Source organism: Eubalaena glacialis, chromosome 2 (genome assembly GCF_028564815.1).
Source record: "Eubalaena glacialis isolate mEubGla1 chromosome 2, mEubGla1.1.hap2.+ XY, whole genome shotgun sequence".
Lineage (NCBI taxonomy): Eukaryota > Metazoa > Chordata > Mammalia > Artiodactyla > Balaenidae > Eubalaena > Eubalaena glacialis.
Window position 1 is genome coordinate 70,857,471 of NC_083717.1, and position 25,530 is coordinate 70,883,000.

Consider the following 25,530-nt stretch of genomic DNA (forward strand, 5'->3'; position numbering starts at 1 on the left):
TATATGTCAATCCCAAACTCTAACGAAATTTTTAAAAGATAACCTTTACATGGTTTGTTTTTTTTATGTAGAAATACAATTGATTTTTGTATATTGACCTTGTATCCAAAGACCTTGATAAATTACCTTACTATTCTTTTGGATTTTCTACATATAAATATGTCATCTAGAAATAATGGTGGGTTTGTTTCTTTCCAATCCTTATACTTTTGTTTTATTTTTCCCTCTCTTTTTGCACAGGCTAGTACCTCCAGTGCAGTGTTGAACAGAAGAGATGATGGGGACATCTTTGTCTCATTTCCAATCTTGGGGGTATCTTTTTTTTTTTTTTTTTTTTAAATTTTATTTATTTATTTATTTATTTATTATTTATGGCTGTGTTGGATCTTCGTTTCCGTGCGAGGGCTTTCTCTAGTTGCGGCAAGCGGGGGCCACTCTTCATCGCGGTGCGCGGGCCTCTCACTATCGCGGCCTCTCTTGTTGCGGAGCACAGGCTCCAGACGCGCAGGCTCAGTAGTTGTGGCTCACGGGCCTAGTTGCTCCGCGGCATGTGGGATCTTCCCAGACCGGGGCTCGAACCCGTGTCCCCTGCATTGTCAGGCAGATTCTCAACCACTGCGCCACCAGGGAAGCCCCTTGGGGGTATCTTTTAATATTTCACCATTAAGTGGGATGTTTGCTTTAAATGTTTTAGAGATTTTCTTTGTTAGGTTAAGGAAATTCTCTTCTATTCTTAAGTTGCTAAAAATGGTTTGTTTATTGTTTCTTAAAATCATGAGTGGATATTGATTTTATCAAATGCTTTTTCTGCATCTATGGAGATAGCTAATTATACACTTTTTCATTTTTATTCTATTGATATTTATCTTTATTCCCATTGATTAATTTTGGAATATTAATCCAGTCTCTCATTCCTGAAATAAACTCAACCTGGCAGTGTTGTATTTTTCTATCCATAATTATTTTTGATAAGATTTTTGCATTTATTTTCATGAAATATCAGCCTCTAATCTTCTTGTCAGGTTTGGTATTTTTTTAAACATTTTTTAAAATTAATTAATTATTTATTTATTTTTTGGCTGCATCGGGTCTTCATTGCTGCACACGGGCTTTCTCTAGTTGCGGCGAGCGGGGGCTACTCTTCCCTGTGGCGTGCGGGCTTCTCATTGCGGTGGCTTCTCTTGTTGCGGAGCACGGGCTCTAGGCGGGCGGACTCAGTAGTTGTGGCTCACGGGCTCAGTAGTTGTGGTGCGTGGGCTTAGTTGCTCCACGGCATGTGGGATCTTCCTGGACCAGGGCTTGAACCCGTGTCCCCTGCATTGGCAGGCGGATTCTTAACCACTGCGCCACCAGGGAAGCCCCCAGGTTTGGTATTAAAGTGATGCTGAAATCAAAACAAGTTAGAATGTATTCCTTCTTTTCTGGACGAATTTGTGTAATTTGATATTTCTTTCTTAACCATTTGGGTGAAAACTTGATGGAATGCTTTAGAACTAGTGTTGCAGACCGTGTTTTGGGAAACAGTGGTCTAGAGAGCAAAACTTAAACATGAAATAGTCAGTTGCTGTCGGTTTGAATGCTCTTGTTTTATTCATTTCCTCCCTTAGGCAGCACGGGCCTTTCGCTTCCCGGCTCTGCGGGGCTCGGCTAAGTCACCACATAAGAGAGCAGTGAGCCATTTGAGACCTGAGCCTGGTCCTCAGGAATTCACTCTCTCCCTGCCAGCAGGAGGCCTGCCCCAGCCCTGCTCAGCCATCTCCACATTCCTCTGACAGAATGAATGCCCTGGATGGTGTCCCCTTCAAGGTGCCCAAGGGCTTTGTGATAGGCACGGAGCCCCTCCCTGGGCCAGAGCTCAGTGTCCCAGACTGCAGGGAGCTTCTGCTGGGTTCTATGGTAAGTGTATCTCTCTGTCTGTCTTCTCATCCCTGGCTCTGTGGGTCTGATGCTGAGCCTCATGAGGTCCCTTGTTCCTTGATTTTAACTGGTAGCCTGTCCTGTTCTGGTATATTCTAGGAAGTTTGGAAATAACCCAAGAGGAAAAGATATTTCATGAAGAAGGCTAGTGTCCTGGTGTTGAGGGCTATTTAGTGGGTCTTATTTTAAGTTTAGAATAACTGGAAGGTTGCCTGTATGGAGTGACTGAGAGTCATAGCAAGGATGCTCCAATTCCTCTGTTCTCTATCAGCCTGCTGCCAATTCTAAAATTCCACCATTAGAATCACTTCGTTGGGCTAAGATACTCTCTCCAGAATCCTCCATTAAAATGCAGACAGTTACATGGGACACTAAGAAGGGATTACTATTCCACAGACCCAAAGCACATCTACCCTGGGGACACCCTTGAGGCACCCCTTGCCCCACGGCTCACCCACTGGGATATGCACCCAGTATGTATGGTGGTATCACATACCCTCAGGATAAATATGATTATTTAACTTCCAAGTGAGTCAAATTTACTTGAAGATTTAGGAGGAAACCTATTGCATTTATATTATAACACAGATGTATCATGGGGTAGAAGGCAGAATTCACATGAATTTTGAGAAAATGAAAGAAAAGGATTGCAGAGAACTGTGGAGCTGGTGTTGGGTCTCTTGGGACTGAGTCCTCGGGCTCTTCTGTGCTCAGTCAGCGCTGTCTGTGGGCTAACTTTGTAGGAAAGTTTGAGGATCTAGTTCAGCTCTCACTCACTTTGCATATGAGGACATGAGGCTCAGAGAAGGGAAATGATTTGTCCAAAGATAGTGGCAGTGGCAGGACTAGAACCCAGGTCCTGACTCTAGATCATTTCCTGATAGCTAAGAGAAGGATTGGAACATGAGAGCCATCAGACAGATAATGTTCGAGGGCAAAAAAAAGGGTTGTGGAAAGTGAGGTGCAGAGAGCATAGTCCAGGAAGGAGAGGCCTGGGGAGGGTCAGGTGGAGAGGCATGAGTGGCCTGTGGGGACAGGAGCAAGAGACTTATCTGCAGACCCTGGAGTTGCACTTAAGCTCCTTAAGACCCAGAACAGAAATAAGCTTTGTAAAGCCCAGAGCACAGTGTCCAGGGGCCCACGCTCTGTGGGGCAGGACCTCTTGCTCTCCCCAGGCAGCCTGTGCTGTGGGCCCTCTGGCAGTAGGGCCTGTATTGTTGGGAAGAGGAACTTGCTTTACTAAGCTCCAGGGGAGGTAGACTATCACAACTTTTCCCTCTCTGCTGGGCTCAAGCCAAGCTGGGAAGAGGCTATTCTGAAGGTTACTTCTCGAAGCAGAAATATGCACCCTTCTGCCAAGTCTATGTCTAGTGTCCTAGCCCATATGCTGGCCCTGGCTCTGCCTCCTATTCTCAGGGTGGGCATCTGTACTCCCTTGTGCCTGTTTCCCTTCCTGAGCCTCCATTTCTTTTACTGCTGTGGCAAATAATCAAATAGAGACTCCAAGTATGATTTACAGCCTCTCCTGGTCAGTCTTCCAAATGTACTGGGCTGTATTCCCAGTGTTTGGAACTTGAAACACATTTTCCCATAGCAACAATGTTATAAATAGTAGTTACATTACCAGATGAACCTGTAGTGGCCTAAAGAGAAAAAATAGCTACCATTTATTGAGCACCTGCTATGCACCAGGCCCATGCTAGGTACTCTTTATACATTCACTCTTCTCTCTCATTTTTATGACCCGTTTAGCAGGTGGGTGTTCCTTCCCCATGGCACAGGAAACCAAAGTTCCCACCCAGGTGACCAACAGGGTCATGTGGCTTGTAAGTGACACAGCCAGGACTCCAATGTGATCAGACCCCAAAGCCCATGTCCACTCCCTGCACCCTACTGCCTTCCCAAGGAGTCTCAACAAGTCTGTGTTTTGTTGTTTCATCATAGTTTCATCATCCCTTTAATCAGAGTTAATTTCCCTTTTGTCAATTAAAATTTTTAGAAAGAAAATATATTCATGCAGTTTGAAATGAAATACATATATATACATGTATATATATGTATATATAGGTATAGCACAAGGGTCAACAAACATTTTCTGTAAAGAACCAGATAGTAAAAACTGGCAATTACTTAACTCTGCTGTTGTAGGGAGAAAGGGCCATAGACATTACAGAAAGTAGTGGATGGGTATGGCTGTGTTCCAAAAACACTTTATTTATAAAAACAAGGTTGGAGGTCAGTTTGGCTCCCAGGCAGTTTGCCTACCCTGAAAGAGTGAAAAGCCTTCTACTGACACCTTCCCATCTGTCCTGTCCCCACCTCTACTGGTGACCTCTGTCACTCATTTTTTAAAATGTATTCTTCTGAAGATTCTTATGTTTGTATACACAAGTAAATACAGCTATTTCCTCCTTTTTTTTTTTTTTTAAATTTATTTATTTATTTATTTATTTTTGGCTGTGTTGGGTCTCCGTTTTTGTGCGAGGGCTTTCTCCAGTTGTGGCAAGCGGGGGCCACTCTTCATCGCGGTGCGTGGGCCTCTCACTATCGCGGCCTCTCTTGTTGCAGAGCACAGGCTCCAGACGCGCAGGCTCAGAAGTTGTGGCCCACGGGCCTAGTTGCTCCACGGCATGTGGGATCTTCCCAGACCAGGGCTCGAGCCCGTGTCCCCTGCATTAGCAGGCAGACTCCCAACCACTGCACCACCAGGGAAGCCCTATTTCCTCCTTTTTTACACCAAGGGTAGCATTTTGTATACACTGTTCTTCTTGATTTTTTTCACTTAATATATTTTAAGACCTTCCATATCAATACATAGAAAGCTTCTTCACTTTGTTTTTCACTGTATTGGGTTAAATGAATACATCGTACTTTATTGAATGAATCCCCTCTTGATGGACACTTAGGTTCTTCCCAGTCTTTTGCCATTACAAACAATGCTGCAGGGAAAGACTATGCAGATGTCCTTTTGAATTGAAGTGTATTGCCATATTGCCCTCCATAACGATTATATTGATTTACATCCAACCAGCGCTCTACAAGGGGCCTATACCTCAGCTCCACTCCCCAACAGAGAGTCATAAGATGTTGGATCTTTGCCCAGGGATAGGCAAATGGTATCTCAGTGTAGTTTTATTTTGCCTTTCTCTTATCCTTAGTGAGGTTGAGCAGCTTTTCATGTGTTTAAGAGCCATCTGTATTTCCTTTTCTGTGGACTGTCCATATCTTTTGTCCATTTCCCTGTTGGGCTGTTTTCCTTCCAGTTTGTCATTTGCCTTTGACCTTGCTTATGGGGTATATTTGCCATGCAGATTTTCACATGTGCGTGTGTGTACTTTCATGGCTTCTCAATTTCAATTCAGAGAAATGTTTTCCCACTTGAGGTTATAAAGGATTTCTCTCCTGTTTTCTCCTAGTACTTCTATGGTTTCATTTCATACAATTGAATCTTCGATCCTTTTGGAATTCATCCTCGTGTATGATGTGAGGATGGATCCAACTTTATTTCCTTTCAGCTGACTAACACCATTTTTGACTAACACCATCTTCTTCCCATTGCTTGAGATGCCACTTTATTATTTACTAAAGTCCCATAGATATTAATTTCTATTTCTGGACTTTCTGTTCTGTACCTTTAGTCTATCTGTGCCAGTGCCTTAGCTTTAATTATTGAGGTTTTATAATATATATTAACAGCTGGTAGGGCCAGTCCCCCTTATTTCTCTTTTTGTCCCCAGAGTTTTTCTGACTATTCTTATTTGTTTGTTTTTCATATGAAATTTAGAATCATCTTGCTTAGGTTCCACAAATCACAAGTGCTGATATTTTTTTTTTCACATCTTTATTGGAGTATAAATGCTTTACAATGTTGTGTTAGTTTCTGCTGTACAACAAAGTGAATCAGCTATATGTATACATATATCCCCATATCCCCTCCCTCTTGAGCCTCCCTCCCACCCTCCCTATCCCATCCCTCTAGGTCGTCACAAAGCATCACGTTGATCTCCTTGTGCTATGGAGCAGCTTCCCACTAGTCATCCATTTTACATTTGGTAGTGTATATATGTCAATGCTACTCTCTCACTTCATCCCAGCTTCCCCTTCTCCCCTGTGCCCTCAAGTCCGTTCTCTACATCTGCATCTTTATTCCTGTCCTGCCACTAGGTTCATCAGTACCGCTTTTTAAAATTCCATATATATGCGTTAGTATACGGTATTTGTTTTTCGCTCTCTGACTTACTTCACTCTGTATGACAGATTCTAGGTCCATCCACCTCACTACAAATAACTCAATTTTGTTCCTTTTTATGGTGGAGTAATATTCCATTGTATATATGTGCCACATCTTCTTTATCCATTCATCTGTAGATGGACATTTAGGTTGCTTCCATGTCCTGGCTATTGTAAATAGTGCTGCAATGAACATCGTGGTACATGACTCTTTTTGAATTATGGTTTTCTCAGGGTATATGCCCAGTAGTGGGATTGCTGGGTCATATGGTAGTTCTATTTTTAGTTTTTTTAAGGAACCGCCATACTGTTCTCCATAGTGGCTGTATCAGTTTACATTCCCACCAACAGTGCAGGAGGGTTCCCTTTTCTCCACACCCTCTCCAGCATTTATTGTTTGTAGATTTTTTGACGATGGCCATTCTGACTGGTGTGGGGTGGTACCTCATTGTGGTTTTGATTTGCATTTCACTAATGATTAGTGATGTTGAGCATCTTTTCATGTATTTGTTGGCCATCTGTATGTCTTCTTTGGAGAAATGCCTATTTAGGTCTTCCACCCATTTTTGGATTGGGTTGTTTTTTTTTTCGATATTGAGCTGCATGAGCTGCTTGTATATTTTAGGGATTAATCCTTTGTCAGTTGCTTCATTTGCAAATATTTTCTCCCATCCTGAGGGTTGTCTTTTCATCTTGTTTATGGTTTCCTTTGCTGTGCAAAAGCTTTTAAGTTTCATTAGGTCCCATTTGTTTATTTTTGTTTTTATTTCCATGTCTCTAGGAGGTGGGTCAAAAAGGATCTTGCTGTGATTTATGTCATAGAGTGTTCTGCCTATGTTTTCCTCTAAGAGTTTTATAGTGTCCAGCCTTACATTTAGGTCTTTAATCCATTTTGAGTTTATATTTGTATATGGTGTTAAGGAGTGTTCTAATTTCATTCTTTTACATGTAGCTGTCCAGTTTTCCCAGCACCACTTATTGAAGAGGCTGTCTTTTCTCCATTGTATATTCTTGCCTCCTTTATCAAAGATAAGGTGACCATATGTGCGTGGGTTTATCTCTGAACTTTCTATCCTGTTCCATTGATCTATATTTCTGTTTTTGTGCCAGTACCATACTGTCTTGATTACTATAGCTTTGTAGTGTAGTCTGAAGTCAGGGAGCCTGATTCTTCCAGCTCCGTTTTTCTTTCTTAAGATTGCTTTGGCTATTCGAGGTCTTTTGTGTTTCTATACTAATTGTAAAATTTCTTGTTCTAGTTCTGTGAAAAATGCCATTGGTAATTTGACAGGGATTGCATTGAACCTGTAGATTGCTTTGGGTAGTATAGTCATCTTCACAATACTGCTTCTTCCAATCCAGGAATATGGTATGTCTCTCCATTTGTTTATGTTATCTTTGATTTCTTTTATCAGTGTTTTATAGTTTTCTGAGTACACGTCTTTTGCCTCCTTAGGTAGGTTTATTCCTAGGTATTTTATTCTTTTTGTTGCAATGGTAAATGGGACTGTTTCCTTAATTTCTCTTTCATTGTTAGTGTATAGGAATGCCAGAGATTTCTGTGCATTAATTTTGTATCCTGCAACCTTACCAAATTCATTGATTAGTTCTAGTAGTTTTTTGGTGGCATCTTTAGGATTTTCTATGTATAGTATCATGTCATCAGCAAATACTGACAGTTTTACTTCTTCTTTTCAATTTGTATTCATTTTATTTCTTTTTCTTCTCTGATTGCTGTGGCTAGGACTTCCAATATTATGTTGAATAATAGTGGCGAGAGTGGACATCCTTGTCTTGTTCCTGATCTTAGAGGAAATGCTTTCAGTTTTTCACCATTGAGAATGATGTTTGCTGTGGGTTTGTCGTACATGGCCTTTATTATGTTGAGGTAGGTTCCCTCTATGCCCACTTTCTGGAGAGTTTTTATCATAAATGGGTGTTGAATTTTGTCAAAAGCTTTTTCTGCATCTATTGATCATATGGTTTTTCTTCTTCAGTTTGTTAATATCGTGTATCACATTGATTGATTTGCGTATATTGAAGAATCCTTGCATCCCTGGGATAAATCCCACCTGATCATGGTGTATGATCCTTTTAATGTGTTGTTGGATTCTGTTTGCTAGTATTTTCTTGAGGATTTTTACATCTATGTTCATCAGTGATATTGGTCTATAATTTTCTTCTTTTGTGATATCTTTGTCTGGTTTTGGTATCAGGGTGATGGTGGCCTCGTAAAACAAGTTTGGGAGTGTTCCTCCCTCCACAATTTTTTGGAAGAGTTTGAGAAGGATAGGTGTTAACTTTTCTCTAAACGTTTGATAGAATTCGTCCGTGGAGCCATCTGGTCCTGGACTTTTGTTTGTTGGAAGATTTTAAATTATAGTTTCAATTTGATTACCTGTGATTGATCTGTTTATCTTTTCTAGTTCTTCCTGGTTCAATCTTGGAAGGTTGTACTTTTCCAAGGATTTGTCCATTTCTTCCGGGTTGTCCATTTTATTGGCATAGAGTTGCTTGTAGTAGTCTCTTAGGAACTTTTGTATTTCTGTGGTATCAGTTGTAATCTCTCCTTTTTCATTTCTAATTTTATTGATTTGAGTCCTCTCCCTCTTTTTCTTGATGAGTCTGGCTAAAGGTTTATCAATTTTGTTTGTCTTCTGAAAGAACCAACTTTTAGTTTTATTGATCTTTGCTATTGTTTTCTTCGTTTCTATTTCATTTATCTCTGCTCTGATCTTTATGATTTCTTTCCTCCTACTAACTTTGGGTTTTCTTTGTTCTTCTTTTTCTAGTTGCTTTAGGTGTAAGGTTAGAATATTTATTTGAGATTTTTCTTGTTTCTTGAGATGAGCTTGAATTGCTGGGAGCTTCCCTCTTAGAACTGCTTTTGCTGCATCCCATAGGTTTTGGATCATCATGTTTTCATTGTCATTTGTTTCTAGGTATTTTTTTATTCCTTCTTTGATTTCTTTAGTGATCTCTTGGTTATTTAGCAGTGCACTGTTTAGCCTCCATGTATTTGTGTTTTTTACTGTTTTTTTTTTCCTGTAATTGATTTCTAATCTCATAGTGTTGTTGTCGGAAAAGATGCTTGATACGATTTCAATTTTCTTAAATTTTCCAAGGCTTGATTTGTGACCCAAGATGTCATCTATTCTGGAGAATGTTCCATGTGCACTTGAGAAGAAAGTGTATTCTTCTGCTTTTGGGTGGAATGTCCTCAAAATATCAATTAAGTCTATCTGGTCTGCTGTGTCATTTAAAGCTTGTGTTTCCTTATTTATTTTCTGTCCGGATGATCTGTCTATTGGTGTAAGTGGGGTGTTAAAAGTCCCCCACTATTATTGTGTTACTGTCGATTTCTCCTTTTATGGCTGTTAGCATTTGCCTTATGTATTAAAGTGCTCCTATGTTGGGTGCATAAATATTTATAATTGTTATGTTTTCTTCTTGGATTGATTCCTTGATCATTATGTAGTGTCTTCCTTATCTCTTGTAACAGTCTTTATTTTTTTATTTTTTAAAAACCTTTGTTTATTTTTATTTTTATAAATTTTTAAAATTTATTTTATTTATTTGTTTTTGGCTGCATTGGGTCTTCATTGCTGCACACGGGCTTTCTCTAACTACAGTGAGCGGGGGCTACTCTTCATTGTGGTGGCTTCTCTTGTTGCGGAGCACGGTCTTTAGGCACGCAGGCTTCAGTAGTTGTGGCATGAGGGCCCAGTAGTTGTGGCTCACAGGCTCTAGAGTGCAGGCTCAATAGTTGTGGTGCATGGGCTTAGTTGCTCCACAGCATGTGGGATCTTCCCGGACCAGGGCTCATCCCCGTGTCCCCTGCCTTGGCAGGCAGATTCTTAACCACTGCGCCACCAGGGAAGCCCCCAACATTCTTTATTTTAAAGTCTATTTTATCTGACATGAGTATTGCTATTCCAGCTTTCTTGTGATTTCCATTTGCATGGAATATCTTTTTTTTTCTTTTTTAAAAAAAATGTATTTATTTATTTATTTTTGGCTGCGTTGGATCTTCGTTGCGTGTGGGCTTTCTCTAGTTGCGGCGAGCGGGGGCTACTGTTCATTGGGGTGCACAGGCTTCTCATTGCGGTGGCTTCTCTTGTTGTGGAGTATGGGCTCTAGGCGTTCAGGCTTCAGTAGTTGTGGCACGCAGGCTCAGTAGTTGTAGCTCACAGGCTCTAGAGCGCAGGCTCTGTAGCTGTGGTGCGCAGGCTTAGTTGCTCTGCGGCATGTGGGATCTTCCCGGAGCAGGGCTTGAACCCATGTCTCCTGCATTGGCAGGCGGAATCTTAACCACTGCACCACCAGGGAAGTCCCCAACAGCCTTTATTTTAAAGTCTATTTTATCTGATATGATAATTGGTATTCCAGCTTTCTTTTGATTTCCATTTGCTTGGAATATCTTTTTCCATCCCCTCACTTTCTGTCTGTATGTGTCCCTAGGTCTGAAGTGGGTCTCTTGTAGACAGCATATATATGGGTCTTGTTTTTGTATCCATTCAGCCAGTCTGTGTCTTTTGGTTGGAGCATTTAATCCATTTACATTCAATGTGATTATCGATATGTATGTTCCTATTACCATTTTCTTAATTGATTTGGGTTTGTTTTTGTGGGTCTTTTTCTTCTCTTTTGTTTCCCACTTAGAGAAGTTCCTTTAGCATTTGTTGTAAAGCTGGTTTGGTGGTGCTGAATTCTCATAGCTTTTGCTCGTGATTTCTCTGTCAAATCTGAATGAGAGGGCTTCCCTGGTGGTGCAGTGGATAAGAACCTGCCTGCCAATGCAGGGTACGCGGGTTCGATGCCTGGTCCAGGAAGATCCCACGTGCCGCAGAGCAACTAAGCCCATGTGCCACAACTATTGAGCCTGCGCTCTAGAGCCCGCGAGCCACAACTACTGAAGCCCACACGCCTAGAGCCCATGCTCCACAACAAGAGAAGCCACTGCAGTGAGAAGCCCGTGCACCACAACGAAGAGTAGCCCCCTCTCGCTGCAACTAGAGAAAGCCTGTGTGCAGCAACGAGGACCCAACACAGCCAAAAATAAATAAATAAAATAATTAAAAAAAAAAAAAGACTCATTAGCCACCTTTCTTTAAAAAAAAAAATCTGAATGAGATCCTTACTGGGTAGAGTAATCTTGGTTGTAGGTTTTCCCCTTTCATCATTTTAAATATGTCTTGCCCCTGCCTTCTGGCTTGCAGAGTTTCTGCTGAAAGATCAGCTGTTAACCTTATGGGGAATCCCTTGTACGTTATTTGTTGCTTTTAATATTTTTTCTTTGTACTTAAGTTTTGATAGTTTGATTAATACGTGTCTCCAAGTGTTTCTCCTTGGATTTATCCTGTATGGGGCTCTCTGTGCTTCCTGGACTTGACCGAGTATTTCCTTTCCCATGTTAGGGAAGTTTTCAACTATAATGTCTTCAAATATTTTCTCAGACCCTTTCTTTTTCTCTTCTTCTGGGACCCCTATAATTTGAATATTAGTGCATTTAATGTTGTCCCAGAGGTCTCTGAGACTGTCCTCAATTCTTTTCATTCTTTTTTCTTTATTCTGCTCCCTGGCAGTTATTTCCACCATTTTATCTTCCAGCTCACTTATCCATTCTTCTGCCTCAGTTATTCCGCTATTGATTCCTTCTAGAGTATTTTTAATTTCAGTTATTGTGTTGTTCATCACTGTTTGTTTGCTCTTTAGTTCTTCTAGATCCTTGTTAAACATTCCTTGTATTTTCTCCATTCTGTTTCTGAGATTTTGGATCATTTTTACTATCATTACTCTGAATTATTTTTCAGGTATGTTGCCAATTTCATCTTCATTTATTTGGTCTTGTAGTTTTTTACCTTGCTCCTTCGTCATAACATATTTTTTTGTCGTTTCTTTTTTTTTTTTTTTTTTTTGATGGATGGGGCTGTATTCCTGTCTTACTGGTTGTTCAGCCTGGGTCTTTGGATCCTTTTATTCCTTAAGTCCTGTTGACTGTCTCATTATCTCTCAGTCTCTTTCTCTTCATGACTGCCTCATCAGTTCTGGAGTTGTCTTTTTCCCTCCTCTGTCCTTCACAACCCACTTATTTTGCTCCAATCTCTTTCTCTGTCCATTTATTCTGCACGCACTTACAAATATCCCCTTGGGGCCAGAACTGCCCTGGGCCCTGAGAATACGGAAAGAAATAAGATACACTCAGGGAGCCACACTTAGAACAGCTAAGTTATGTTCCTCTCTCCAACATAGGGTAATTCAGGGGTGGGAGGGGGCAGTGCCTGTCTGCCTTTCTGCCTCCCATTTTCCCCACACACACCACTTCCCCCAGCCTTAACTGGCCATCATTGAGCACTGAAATTGCCTTTTGAGAATATTTATATTTTTTAATGGAGTTTTATATTTCCAGTTCTAAATTTTAATGGTAGGTACCGGGAATATTTTATTTTTGCCTCATTTACAAACTCTCAATTTAGATTATTTATGTGGGCTCCAGATTTATTTTTTAGGTGGCTTGGTCTGTAGTGGAGAAAGCACTACAGTCAGATGGACAGAGGAATCCCAGCTCAACCACTCACCACTAATCTCACCACGAGCAAATTAAATTTTCTGAGCCTCATTTTGATAATCTGGAAATAGGAATAACATTAGGACCTACTAAGTAGAGTTCAACAAAAATTAGCGATTTTTACATTTCCTGGGCCCCAAAGTAACCTCAGATGGCAGCGAATGGGATAGAGGTAAGTACCACTCCACAGAGAGGTTGGCAGGCCTGGGCCGGCCTCCAAGGCCAACTGCTCAGTGACAAATGATGCTGGGCTGAAGTGAAAGCTTCTTTGCTAAGAACAAGTTTTGTTGGAGAATTTTTTTAAGCCCCTGTTGTTCAATTATATACTGAATGGCAAAGGGACTTAGATATTTGTTTTCACTGTTTCATTCTATTAACCTATTCCTCACTTTGTCCTTCCTGCAGTTTGCCATTAAATTGTTATTGATATCCATCCACCCCACTGCTAGCTAAAACCAAGGGTGAGGGTAGGCTGCGATGAATGCCTGGGGCTTAGAATCAGAAGCTGTCCAGGCCTGGCAAGTCTATGCCTGAATAGGTTCCCCAGAGGCCAGAAGGTAGGGGTGCGCCCCTGGCCCTGGTCTGCCTGGTGGAGCCTCATGTGGCCTTCTTTCCGCAGCACGACTTCAGCCTGGAGAGGAGGGCACTCTTCTGGGTGGAGGCTGTAGTCCGGGGACCCTGCCTGGTCCAATGCGATGCCCCGGGGGCAGCTTCAGCCCCTCCCGCCTGGCTCTTGCTGGTCAGCCCTGAGCAAGGGCTGGAGCCCATGCCTGCCGCAGCCGAAGGTCCTGAGGCCAGACCACAGGAGCATCCTGAGGAGGAAGAGGTGGAGGAGGAGGACCAGGATGAGGAAGAAGCCTCCTCTGCCATGGAGGAAGAGCCAAATCCCTGCAGCCCCCAGCCCAGCTCCTCGGCGAGCCCCAGCCTGGGCCAACACCGGTGCTCGCTGGACGTGCTGCGCGGCGTGAGGTCGGAGCTGGCCGGGGCGCGGCAGCGGCTCTCTGAGTGCAGGCTGGCCGCCCGCCCCCGCAGTCTCCTGCACCGCATCCGCCATCGAGCTCTGAGCCTCTGCCCCGGCCCCGCGTCACCCCTGGGCCCGGCACTCCCGCTCCCCAGCGCCCCCGCGCCGCCCCCAGGCCCCGAGCCATCGCTCCCCAGCATCCCCGCGCTGCCCCCTCGGCCCTCCACGGCTGGCGCCGTGCCCCCGCTGCGGAGCCACAGGCTCGCGGTTGCGGTAAGGAAACTGCCCCCTTGGCCGAGGCCACAGCTCAGCAGTGAGGCCCCCGCAGTCTGGGTCTCCAGCCTGGTTCGAAGCCTCGGTCCCCTCCTCTCCGTGCTCCTCCTCCCTACCTGCTCTCACCTGGCCCTATACCATGCAGTCCTTCCTGCGGCCCTTTGCCTAGAATATTCCCTGCTCAGAGGTCCCTAATCCCTCTGTTTCTCACTGTGCCTTCTTTGCTTCTATTAGGGCGCATGTCACAATAATTGTAATTACCCAATATGTGTCTGTCTCTTCCAATGGAATATGATTCTTCTAGGGCAGCGACTGGATCGCATTAATGTTTGTTTCCACAGCACCCAGCAGCACACTTGGCCCATAGGGGGTGCTCAGTGAATGTCTGTTGAATCAGTGAATGTGGCTCAGATCTAGGGCTTCCCACCCAGCAAGGCTTGCTGTAGGATGGGTGAGGGGAAGGCTCAATCAAGGAATATTCACTGTACAGTTACTTCCTTCAAGAGACTGGGTTGGAAGAGACCAGGTCAAAAGCACAGGACAAGGAGAGTTGGGCAAGGAAGTGTGAGACAAGGCAGCACTGTACAGTGGGAGGAATCAGGTATTGAGAGAGAGGTGAGGGTTGCTGCAGGATGGGAAGGCTTCAGGACAGAGGATGTGTACCAAGAAGAACTGGGAGCAGATATGAACATATGGTGAAGCCAATGAAGCTTAAGCCTCAGGCCCCTCACTAGCTCCTTCCAAGGCCTTGTACATAGTTTTATATCCATAACTGTGTCTTTTTTCTTTAAGTGGTCCAAATTGTGTAAGTATCAAACTCCACAAAACCTGGATCTGGAACAGATGGGTTAGGTCAGGATTAGTAGCAGGAGGTGGCAGTTAGGCACAGCTTTCTTCCCCCCAGCAGTTCCACAGTCAGGCCAGGAGATGCAACAGAATAAGGCCAAGGTGAAATTAAATCCAAAAGACATATTCAAGGTCTGGCATTTCCCACTCACTGCTGTGTGAGCTTAGGCAAGTCACTGAACTGCTCTGAGCCATCTCTTCTCTACCTGTAAAGTGGGCAGCAACCCCTCACACAGTTATTTAGAGCGAACAAAGAAGAGGCTGTGTAAACTGCACAGGCCACACCCACATCACAGACTAGCTGCTGATGCCAGGATGGCTCTTCCCTGGTCCCAATTAAATTTAACTCTAGCAACAATCCTACAGCGGGGTTGGGGGGAGGATGGGGCAGATGTTCTGAAGAGGAGGAAACTGAGGCAGAGAGCAGGTAAGAATCTTTTTCAAGGTCACAAGAGTAGACTCAAATCCTAAGATTTGCATGTTTTTCACCTGGGGTAAAGAGCAGATCCTAGGATGAGGTCATGGCAGGGAAACCCCTGAGAAGATGAGGACGGGTTGGGAATTCACATGTCACATGCACTCTGCTCCTGAAGTCAGGGCAGCAGCTAGGCTTTTCTTGGGGAGGAGGGGACAGGGCGGTATGTTCGGGGTTAGCAGATGGGTGCTTCTTCATGGGGGACGGGTTAGGGGTGATGCCAGCCAAACCAACTGAAATGCCTTCAAGCCACCCTCCTTAGTCCAGGGTCTGTGTGGGTTTCCCCAACACCACAGCTGTACCCAGTTCCTACCCTACTCCATGCCCAGCCAAGCCCCAGCCAGCCAAACTCAAGAAGGAAGATCTGGCTGGGAAGATCACCCCTGCTTCCCCCTTACTAAGGTGTGGGGTAAAGAACCCTGGATTTGATTCTGAGTAGGGTTCAGGTCCCAAAAGTGTGTTGCTTACCAGGTCATTAACTTGTCTGAACCTTGACTTCAATATCTGTAAAATAGAATGAGCCTATCATATTTCTCTTTCAGGGTTGTTTTAAGCAGTAAGTATTATCATCTACTGGCAGTTTCTGTATGCCAGACCCTTTGCTAATCAGTTTTCTCACCTTGTCTTATTTAAGCCTTGTAATAACCCTGTGAGGTATCTGGTATGATTGCATCCACTTTACACATGAGTAAACTGAGTAAACAGTAGAGAGCTGGGATTTGAATCCAGGTCTGCAGGACTCCAAGCTCCTCACAATATTAGCCCCTACACTCTGTAGAGAGGGTGGTACATAAAGGCATCTTTAAAAATGTCCTGCCTAGCCAGGTGTCACCTCCATGGTAACTGACACATCCACTTGTCTGTGTTTCAGTCCCTCAGCCTGTATACCTGCCTGCCACCTCCTGGGCAGGTGCCCCAGCCTCTCGCCACCCACAGATTGCACCCTGATTCTGCTGACTTGCTGTCCGCCCTGAGCCAGGAGGAGCAAGACCTCATCAGGCCAGTGGTCGCCCTGGGGTATCCCTTGCACAGGGCCATCATGGCTCTACAGAAGACTGGGCGGCAGAGCCTCAGCCAGGTGAGTGGAGGACCCAGAACTGGGGGGCTGTGGAGCTGGAGCCCAGTGAGTGGCCACACTCTTTTTATCTTCAACTTGAAGATATTTTATGTTTTTCTCTAGAGGCAGAATTTCAGCTTGGAATCAATTATTGGGGGTTATGAGCAAGTTTCTAGACCCTAATGCTACCACCTCCATAGGAGTTTATCAGGAATCCCCATGCCTACTTGGGGAGACTCAACATTCTACTCCTGTCCCAGTCTCTGCCCCAGATACAGGAGACAGGAGCTTTGGGCAGCCACGAATCTCTCCAGAGCTGCCCAATAACACTTTCTGCAGCAGGAGAGATGTTTTATTCCTGTGTTGTCCAATACAGTAGCCACTAGCTATATGTGGTTACTTGAAATGTGGCTAGTGTGACTGAGAATTTTAATTAATTGTAATTAATTAAAATTTAAAGGTAAATAGCCACATGTGGCTACTGGCTACCATATTGGATGGCACAGCTCTAACCACTTCCCTCAACAGTTTATCCGTACCCATATCCATCTCTCTCTCTTTGCATCTACCCATCCATCAATCTAGTCATCAGTATTTGCTGGGCACTTCGTGGGTGTTTACATGCAGCTAGGAGCTATGGGGAAAACCAGTACTGTAGGTTAGGTTCCCCAGGAAGCAGACTCCGATGGAGTTTGGCATACAGGATATTTATTAAGGAGACCCTTGGGAACAACTTCTGGGTAAGGGAAATGACAGAAGCAAGGATGGGTAGAGGGAGAGGCTGAGCTTTGTAGACCCAGTGACAGCCAGCCCCACAGCTCAGAAGCATATATGGCCCTTCAGAGTTGTTCTAATTGGGAATGAGATGGTCAGGCCTTCATACTTCTGCTTCAGTCAGTCACCGATGTGGGAAGAAGGTGACTTGAGAGAAGTGATTCTCTGCAGCTAAGGCAGTTCCTGAAGGGACAGATAATTTCTGTGTGAGAACCTTCCAGGGCAGCACCTTAGGCTGATCTGAGATTTAAGAAGTTGCCTCCACCTTCAGCTGCCGCTGAAAAGCCAGGATCTTGGCCAAGAAGCTGTCTAGGAGGGCTGTGAGGGGCCAAGTCCATGGTGGGGACTCTGACATGCCTCTTCAGTCCCTCCAGACCCTGTGACAAGGCTGAGGTCTCGGGCCATCACTGTGGGGGTCTGAAGATTAGCTGGAGGCAGCACAGGGCACTGGCCTCCCTGTGGGTGGGCTGGGAGAATCTCACTGCATCAGGAACGTTGTGTTTCCAGACATAGACTGACCACCTGCCTGGTGAGTCTTCTCCCAGTGAGCAGTCAGGGGCCAGGCACTAAGGGGTGGGCCTGAAGGGCCATTGGATGACTTCATCTATCCTCCCCCACCAAGGTAGTATTCCTCTCTGTTCTGTGAAGCTCCACCATTAACTGAGCATCTCCTTTGGGTTCACAGCCCTTCTCCCTTTGAAAGACAAACACTACAGTAAATCCTTTTGAAAAGAGATGAACGACGATGGTCCAGGAGGGAGGGCATCGGGTGATAGAGACAGGGCACTTGGAAGAACCAAGGAGAGAGGAAGAGATACAAAAGATAAGCTTTGTCCATCACTCCTTCCTTCCTTCCACAAGGATTGATGTGTCCACTGACTGCCTGCAGGACAGGTGTGGGTGGCATGTGTGAGGATCCATAGGCCGGGCCCAGACTTGCCATGGGACTTTAGACACATCAGGTCCCCTCTTTGAGCCTCACTTTCCCCATTCACAGAATGGAGGGGAATATGTGTTTATAATCAATAACTGCTGGAGGTCCCATCCTGGAGTCTGATGGTGACATCCTCACCTACCCTGGGGCCTGAGATAGGCCTGGTAACTGACCAAGCAGGAGAATCCTTACAAATGCAGATTCTCAGGACCTACTCTGCAGAGTCCCAATCAGTGGATCTGGAGTGGGCCCAGGGCCCTATCATTTTAAAAGATCTGCAGATGGTTCTGATATGCATGGTTCTGATATGCAGCCTGGCTTGGGTCTACTGGTGTGGACTGAGTCAGAGATTCTCAACCTTGCCTGCACACAAGAATCACCTGGAGAGCTGTAAAAGTCCCAGTGCCCAGGCTGTCCCCCTGACCAGTCATATCAGGGCCTCTGGAGGTGAGCATCAGCAGTTTATGGGTAGTGATACTGAGGCACCAGTAGTTTTAAGGCTCCCAGGTAGCTACAGTCAGCACCAAGGCTGAGAACCTTTGCTGTGGATGAACCAAGAGGTGAAGGGAGCATCCCCCATCTGCCCTGCCCCTGTTTTCACCTTCTGAAACCCTGTCTACTTTCAAGCCAGCTCAAAGCCCCTCCTCTAGCAGCTGGCCCCCCGATGGACAAGGCACTGGCCAAGAGGTCAGGTGATCTGAGCCCTAGTCCTGGGACCTGGGGCAAGCTGCCCGCCCTGCCTAGACTTCAGTTTCCTCAACTGTGCAAGGAGAGCTTGGTTGGGTGGTTTTCAAAATGTGCCCAGAGCAAGGTCCCTGAGGTGGGAGCACTGGACTCTGGGCTCCCTCCACCTGCCCACAGCTCTCCCAGAGCAGCTTCAACCTTACCCTGTTACTGTTGAAGCCCCCTGGTGCTTGGACAGTTCAGAAGCTAAAACAGTTTGAAAACCATTAGTCTATTATGATCTGTGTTTTCTGCCCAGTTCTGAAGGTCTGCAGAAACCTGACCTGTTTCTCCTCCACTTATACCCGTAATTCTAATCATCTGGAGCCTTCATTTGGCAGACTCCCTGTAAATCCTGCTTTGATCTGCCTGGCACTCATGTCTTCCTGTATCTGGTTTATCTCCCCCACTGAGCTGTAAGCTCCCGGAAGGTAGTTCTTAATTCATTTTATAAACACAGCATACATTTATTGAGCTCCTTCTGCCTGCCTGCCATGCTGGGTTCACAGTGGTGAACACAGTGGTGAACACAGTGGTGAACAAGACTGACACAACTCTTCCCTCATGGAACAAAAAGTTAGTGGATGAGAAAGACAGTAGAGCAATTACAAAGCTGTATGTGAGGGGAAGCATGGGGTGCTGTGGGAGCACCTGGTGGAGATGGGGGGGTGGGGAGAGGCTCCCCAGGGAAGAGGAGTGAGGCTGGCCTTGGCCTTGGAGCCGGATGTGCAGGAGTCTGGGGGTGCTGAGGGAGCAGCTGGGCTGCTGACAGAGGTAACTGGGGCCACTGAACCTGGGTTGGGAGGCAGCACTTTATCCTGAGGGCAAAAGTAGCCCCTGATGACTAAGCAGGGAGTGGCTGGAAGAGGTGTTCCGCCCTGTGGGTCCTCCACTGTCCCCTCCCCTTTCCAGCGCTGGTGCAGGACTGTTGCAGAGAGTGGGGCCCACGGGGTCCTGGATGGCAAAGATGTTATGTGTCTGGCAGTGGGTGAGGTGCACAGTTGTGGGTGGGAGAGGAGGTTATCTTCTCACAGGTGGGTGCTCACCAGGGAGGGTAAGCAGCCTGGCTGGGTGGTGGGTAGATACCCGTGTTTGAGCCCTGGCCCGTTCCCCACTTAGGTTCTGGGAACACCTTAGCCCACCCTGACAGCCCTCTTCCTGGATTCCAGCCCCCAGCTTGGGACAGGTGGTGAGGCTTTGCTGTCCACCTGGCCACAGGGGAGGCCTCTGACCCTCTTCTGTTGGCTCATGGGTCTCTGGGGCCACGTTGTGTGTGGCAGGTTGCCCAGTCAGCCTGGCCCTGAGCTCAGCCTTAACGAGGCCCTTGTGTGCCTCCTCCACCCCATCTGCTGCCCCTGACACCCCTCTTAACCTCCTTCCCTCTGTGCCCCTTTCTGGCCCAGTTTCTCAGCTACCTTAGCGCCTGTGACCGGCTATTGCGACATGGCTACGAGGAGAGCCTGGTGGATGAGGCCATGGAGATGTTCCAGTTCTCCGAGAGCCAGGTCAGCAGGGCCTCCAGCCTGGGCCACCGGGGAGGGGAGATGTGGGGTGCACACACGAGCCTGGTGTGCTGGGGAGGACCAGTGCCAGAGCTGGCCTGCGGGCCACAGGAGACAGCCTGCTTGCTCAGCCCTGGGGAGAAGGAGGCAGCCCAGGGAGATGGGGCACGGGGAAGGTGAGAGGACCCAAGGGGAAGGGGAAGGGGAGAGGACCCAAGATGAAGGGGAAGGGAGGGGGTAGGGGAGGGGGAAAGGGAAGGGGTGGGGAGGAAGCAGGAGGGAGGGTCTTTAGTGTTATTTAACTGAATCAACACAACAAACATTGACTTTCACTCCTTGTCAGACACCCAGACAGGAGCCAGATAGGTAGCAGAAAGGTGCTTGAACTCTGTGCTCGGGGAGTGTGCCGCCTACCTGGAAACCCAGAATGCATGCGGCTGTGGTCCCAGTAGGAGGACATTCTAAGTGCCTGGTGAATGTGACCTGTCCACAACTGGCAGTTGGCCCAGGCAGAGCAGTGTTCACAGAGGCTGAGGGAGGGATGCAGGGGTGGGAGAGATGCCGAGGAGGAGGAGCGGGGAGGGGCAGGGAAGTTTCAAGCACTGGGGCCGGAGGAGGAAGGCAGGCAGAGGCTGTGCTGTGTGAGACCTTGGCAGAGTTTGGGGCCTGGACAGAGACCCTGCGCTGTGCATCCTCTGGGCACCAGTATGCAGCCTTCCTCTTCCTGCCCCAGCGCAGCACCCGAGCACAGGGAGTCAGGAGTGAGCCAGAGTGGGGAAGGAAAGCCGGACAGAGAGAGCTGGCAGCCTGGCTGGGCTCTCCTTCCTTGGCACAGGAAGGGAGGTTTGAGCCCATGTCACTGAGGTACAGGAAAACCACAGGTGCTGCCCAGGATCAGGCTCACCTGGCCTGTGGGGGTCACAGCTTTCTGGGGGTATGTACAGTGGGCACCTGGGAGGGGGCTCCCCAGGGCAGAGGCCCAGCCTCACAGAGTCCCCCACGCCCTCTCTGCCTCCTGTTCCTCAGGCAGGGGAGTTCCTGCGCCTCTCGGAGCAGTTCAGCGACATGGGCTTCCAGCAGGACCGGATCAAGGAGGTGCTGCTGGTCCACGGCAACCGCCGTGAGCAAGCCCTGGAGGAGCTGGTAGCCTGCGCCCAGTGACCCTGGACGCACCTCGCAGTGCCCATGCATCCCTGGCAGTCCATCCTGACTCTATTATGAAAACCACATAAGAATAACAAATTGAGGCATACTCATTGTAAAAATGCAAATGATGCCAAGGGTGGGAATAAATACTGTAAAGGTGGCAAAACTTTACCCATCTTAGGACTTCAACTGGGGCTCTTTAACAAAAAGATAGATTAACAAGAGAAAAATAAAAGTTTATTAATGCATGCGGCACACATCATGCCTGAGAAACTTCAATGAAAAGTAGCTCAAAATAGCAGTTTAGAACTCTGGCTTATATAGCATCTTCAACAAAGAACAATACATTTGTAGAGAAATGACAGGACAAAGGAAAAAACAGTTTTAGGCTTCCAAAGATGGCAAACTGTGGGAAGGTAAATATATGGGAGGGAACTAATGGAGTAAGGTTTGTTTGTAGGTTCCCCTGGTACATTTCTGGGCTGACAAGAATCTGTCTCCAGAAAAGGAGAATTTATATCCTGCCTTTAAGCAGAAAAGAGGGGAAGGGTAGAGAGAGCTTTTCCTGCATTTGCTGCTTCTTAATTGCCTTCAGCTCAAAATAATTATGTCGAAGAGGCATATTTTGAGGTGACAGTCTGGTTTCCTTCAATACCAAAAGAATCAGCTAAAAGAGTTGAAAGTGGTTCCTTGTGGGGAGGGGCACATGGAGTTGCATAGGCGAGGAACTATGTGTTTTCATATAAGCTGTGTAAAATGACCTATATTTGATTCTTTAAACTATGGGCATTAGTAACTTTGAGTTTAAGAAAATTAAAACAAATAAATGATGTGCTGTTCTTTGGGTCCTGTAGGTTTCTGGTCTTGGGGTGCAAAGAATATCTAACTCTGGGTCAGAAGACCTAATTCTGATTTTGGTTCTGCTGATGACTGGCTCAAGGCCTCTTTGGGCCTAAGTTTCCCTAGGATAAGTGGAGTGATTAGCCCTGACTGCTATCCATAAGAATGCCCTGGGGAGTTTGTTAAAATGTCCAAGTCCCCACTCCTGGATAATCTGATTCAGAAAGTCCAGCTTGGCAGCCCGCGGGAATCTGTTTTGTTTTTATAAGAAGCTCTCTGGAGATTCTTTCTTTTTCTTTTTTTAATTGATTTTTTGGTTGTTATTGTTGACCTCCTTCACCCATTTCCCCCCCTTCCATCCCCCACCTCTGGCAACCACTGATCAGTTCTTTGTATCTATGAGCTTGTTTTTGTTTCTTTGTTTTTTAATATCCCACATATGAGAGATCATACAGTATTTGCTTTCTCTGTCTTATTTATTTCACTTAGCATAATACCCTCAAGGCCCATCCATGTTGTCATAAATGGCAAGATCTCATTCTTTTTTTACAATGAATAATATTCCATTGTATATTTACACCACAGTTTCTTTATCCATGCATTCATCAGTGGACACTTAGGTTATTTCCATATCTTGGCTCTTGTAGATAGTACAGCAATGAACATGGGGATGCAGATACCTTTGCAAGTTAGTGTTTTTGTTTTCTTTAGATAATATCCAGAAGTGGAACTGCCAGATCATATGGTAGTTCTATTTTTAATTTTTTGAGGAACCGCCACACTGTTTTCCATAGTGACTGCACCAATATACATTCCCACTAACAGTTCTCAAGGGTTCCCTTTTCTCCACATCCTCACCAACACTTGCTATTTCTTGTCATTTTGATAATAGTCATTCTGACAGGTGTGAGATGGTATCTCATTGTGGTTTTGATTTGCATTTCCCTGATGATTAGTGATACTGAGCATCTTTTCATGTACATGTTGGCCACCTGTATGTCTTATTTGCGAAAAATGTCCTTTCATATCTGCCCATTTTTTAATCATATTGTGTGTTTTTTTTGCTGTTGAGTTGTATGAGTTCTTTACATATTTTGGATATTAGCCCCTTATCAGATATATGATTTGCAAATATTTTCTCTCATTATGTAGGTTGCCTTTTCACTTTGTTGATAGTTTCCTTTACTGTGCAGAAGCTTTTTAGTTTGATGTAGTCCCCCTTGTTTATTTTTGCTTTTGTTGCATTTGCTTTGGGTGTCAGATTCAAAAAATCTTCACCAGAACCTATATCAAGGAGCTTACTGCCTATGTTTTCTTCTAGGAGTTTCATGGTTTCACGTCTGACATTCAAGTCTTTAATTCCCTTGAGTTAATTTTTGTGTGTGGTGTGAGATAGTGGTCGAGTTTTATTCTTTTGCATGTGACTGTCCAGTTTTCCCAACACCATTTATTGAAGAGACTGGCTGTCTTTTCCCCATTGTATATTCTGGGCTCCTTGGTTGTAAATTAATTGACCACACATATGTGTGGGTTTATTTCTGGTTTCTCTATTCTGTTCCATTCATCTACGTGTCTGCTTTTAGGCCAGTATCTCTGGGGATTTTTATTCAATGTAATGGGCCCATGGCCAGTGTGTCTGATATCAGAGCCAGAGATCTGGCTTCTGCTCTCACAATCTGTGGTCCTATGTCAGTCTTTCCTCATTTGGGGATTGGGCAGTTTGGGACCAAAGTTGTCTCTAGTCACCCCAGGCCTAGCTTCTGGAGGTCCCCAGGGATTGAGGGGACAAATTGCTGGAGCTGCCCATGACTCAGGCAAGCAGAGGTCAGAAGACAAGATGCTGATGCCTCTGCCCTTCTCAGCTGCCCTGAGCAATGACCTGCAGCAATTAGCACAGAACCAAAACCTCTCAGCCCCCTCCATGCAACAAACAGGGCTGGACCTGGAGTTGAGGCCTGTAAAAAACGCAAATAAAATGTTGTTTGAACATGCAGTGAGGACTTCTGGAGGCCTACACAGGCTTAAACAACAAGTTTGGGACTAGAACCCAGGTTTCCTGAGGCCCATCCAGCCCCTGGGTGCCTTCCACTAAGCCTCAATGCCTGCCAACTTGAAATTACATTAAAAATATTCTTTGGCCTTGAAACTTGCTTTAAATAACTTGCAGGCAACATAAAACTATTTGAGAAATCGGCGAGATGGCATTAAGTTAGTCAAAAATAAAACTGCTCTTGGAAAAGACAGTAAAATTCAAATTCAATTTCTAAGATGTAATGTTAAATCCAAAGCTATTTATGTTTTGATTAAGGTAATCTGGCCTTAGTCTACCACCTTATTAGGTCCCCTTGTTTAGAGGCGACCAGTTGGCTGGCCTCTTCCCCACGTCACAGGGCCTTCCTCCATGTCACTCCCCCATCCTTCTCCCACCTGCCCCAAACTTTCCCATCCCTAGAAAACTATTGCTTGATTAAAAATGAGACATCAATGGGCACAGTTAGTTTAAATTATTTTTTAGGAGGTAGAATAGTGTGGTAGTTAAAGGCATGGACTCTGAAGTCAGATTTGGGCTGAAACTACAGCCCTATTACAAACTACCTATGTGACCTTTTGAAAGTCACATAACCTCTCTGTGCCTCAGTTTCTTATTCATAAAATATGGATACTAAAATTTCCCAGTTAGGATGATTGAACAGGAGAGTGTACAGGAAGCTTGTGACATGGCATCTAGTAGCTATTTACTTATTTATACATATTTATAACCTGCTTTGTTCTATAATCACTACTACCTTTACTCTGTCATCCTTCTCATTATCATTATGGTTAACAAATCTCCAGCATTTATAATCAAACTCAGAAAACCTGGGAGAACCTCTCCCCCAGTGACTCGACCTCTTTGGTCAGCAGGGTTTAAGAAGGTGTTTTGAGCAGAGGATTCTGGGAGAAAGATAATCTCTACAGCTAACAGTAAGGGTCATTGGTGGCCCCTTGAAACAGCAGCAGATGACACATTCAGCTACCAGAAGCCAGAGTCTAAACAATGTGACCCTTGGAGAGGAAGCCAGGCGGATGGTGGAGTCAGGGGACCAGGTGGTGACCAAGGCCTGGCCCAAGGATGCAGAATGAAGCAAGTTCTCCTTGAGGCTTTGCTTTTACTTCTGTCCCCATATACTCTGTCTCCTCTTCTGTGTCCCAACCATGTTCCCTCAGAGACCCAGTGTCAGCAGGTTGAAGAAGCCCTCCTGACTCTGATGGGGAGGGTGTGGTGTGTGTGTGGGAGGCCCTCA

General features: G+C 45.4%; 1 protein-coding gene across 1 annotated transcript; it reads left to right on the top strand.

Moving 5' to 3' along the window:
- The first annotated feature begins 1,776 nt into the window (after positions 1 to 1,776).
- On the top strand, positions 1,777 to 21,641 carry UBAP1L (ubiquitin associated protein 1 like). Its single transcript, XM_061182019.1, has 5 exons — positions 1,777 to 1,896; positions 13,335 to 13,949; positions 16,142 to 16,348; positions 20,162 to 20,263; positions 21,287 to 21,641. Exons 1-5 carry the CDS (start codon positions 1,777 to 1,779, stop codon positions 21,419 to 21,421), a joined length of 1,179 nt encoding a protein of 392 aa, XP_061038002.1. The 3' UTR covers positions 21,422 to 21,641.
- The last annotated feature ends 3,889 nt before the right edge of the window (positions 21,642 to 25,530 follow it).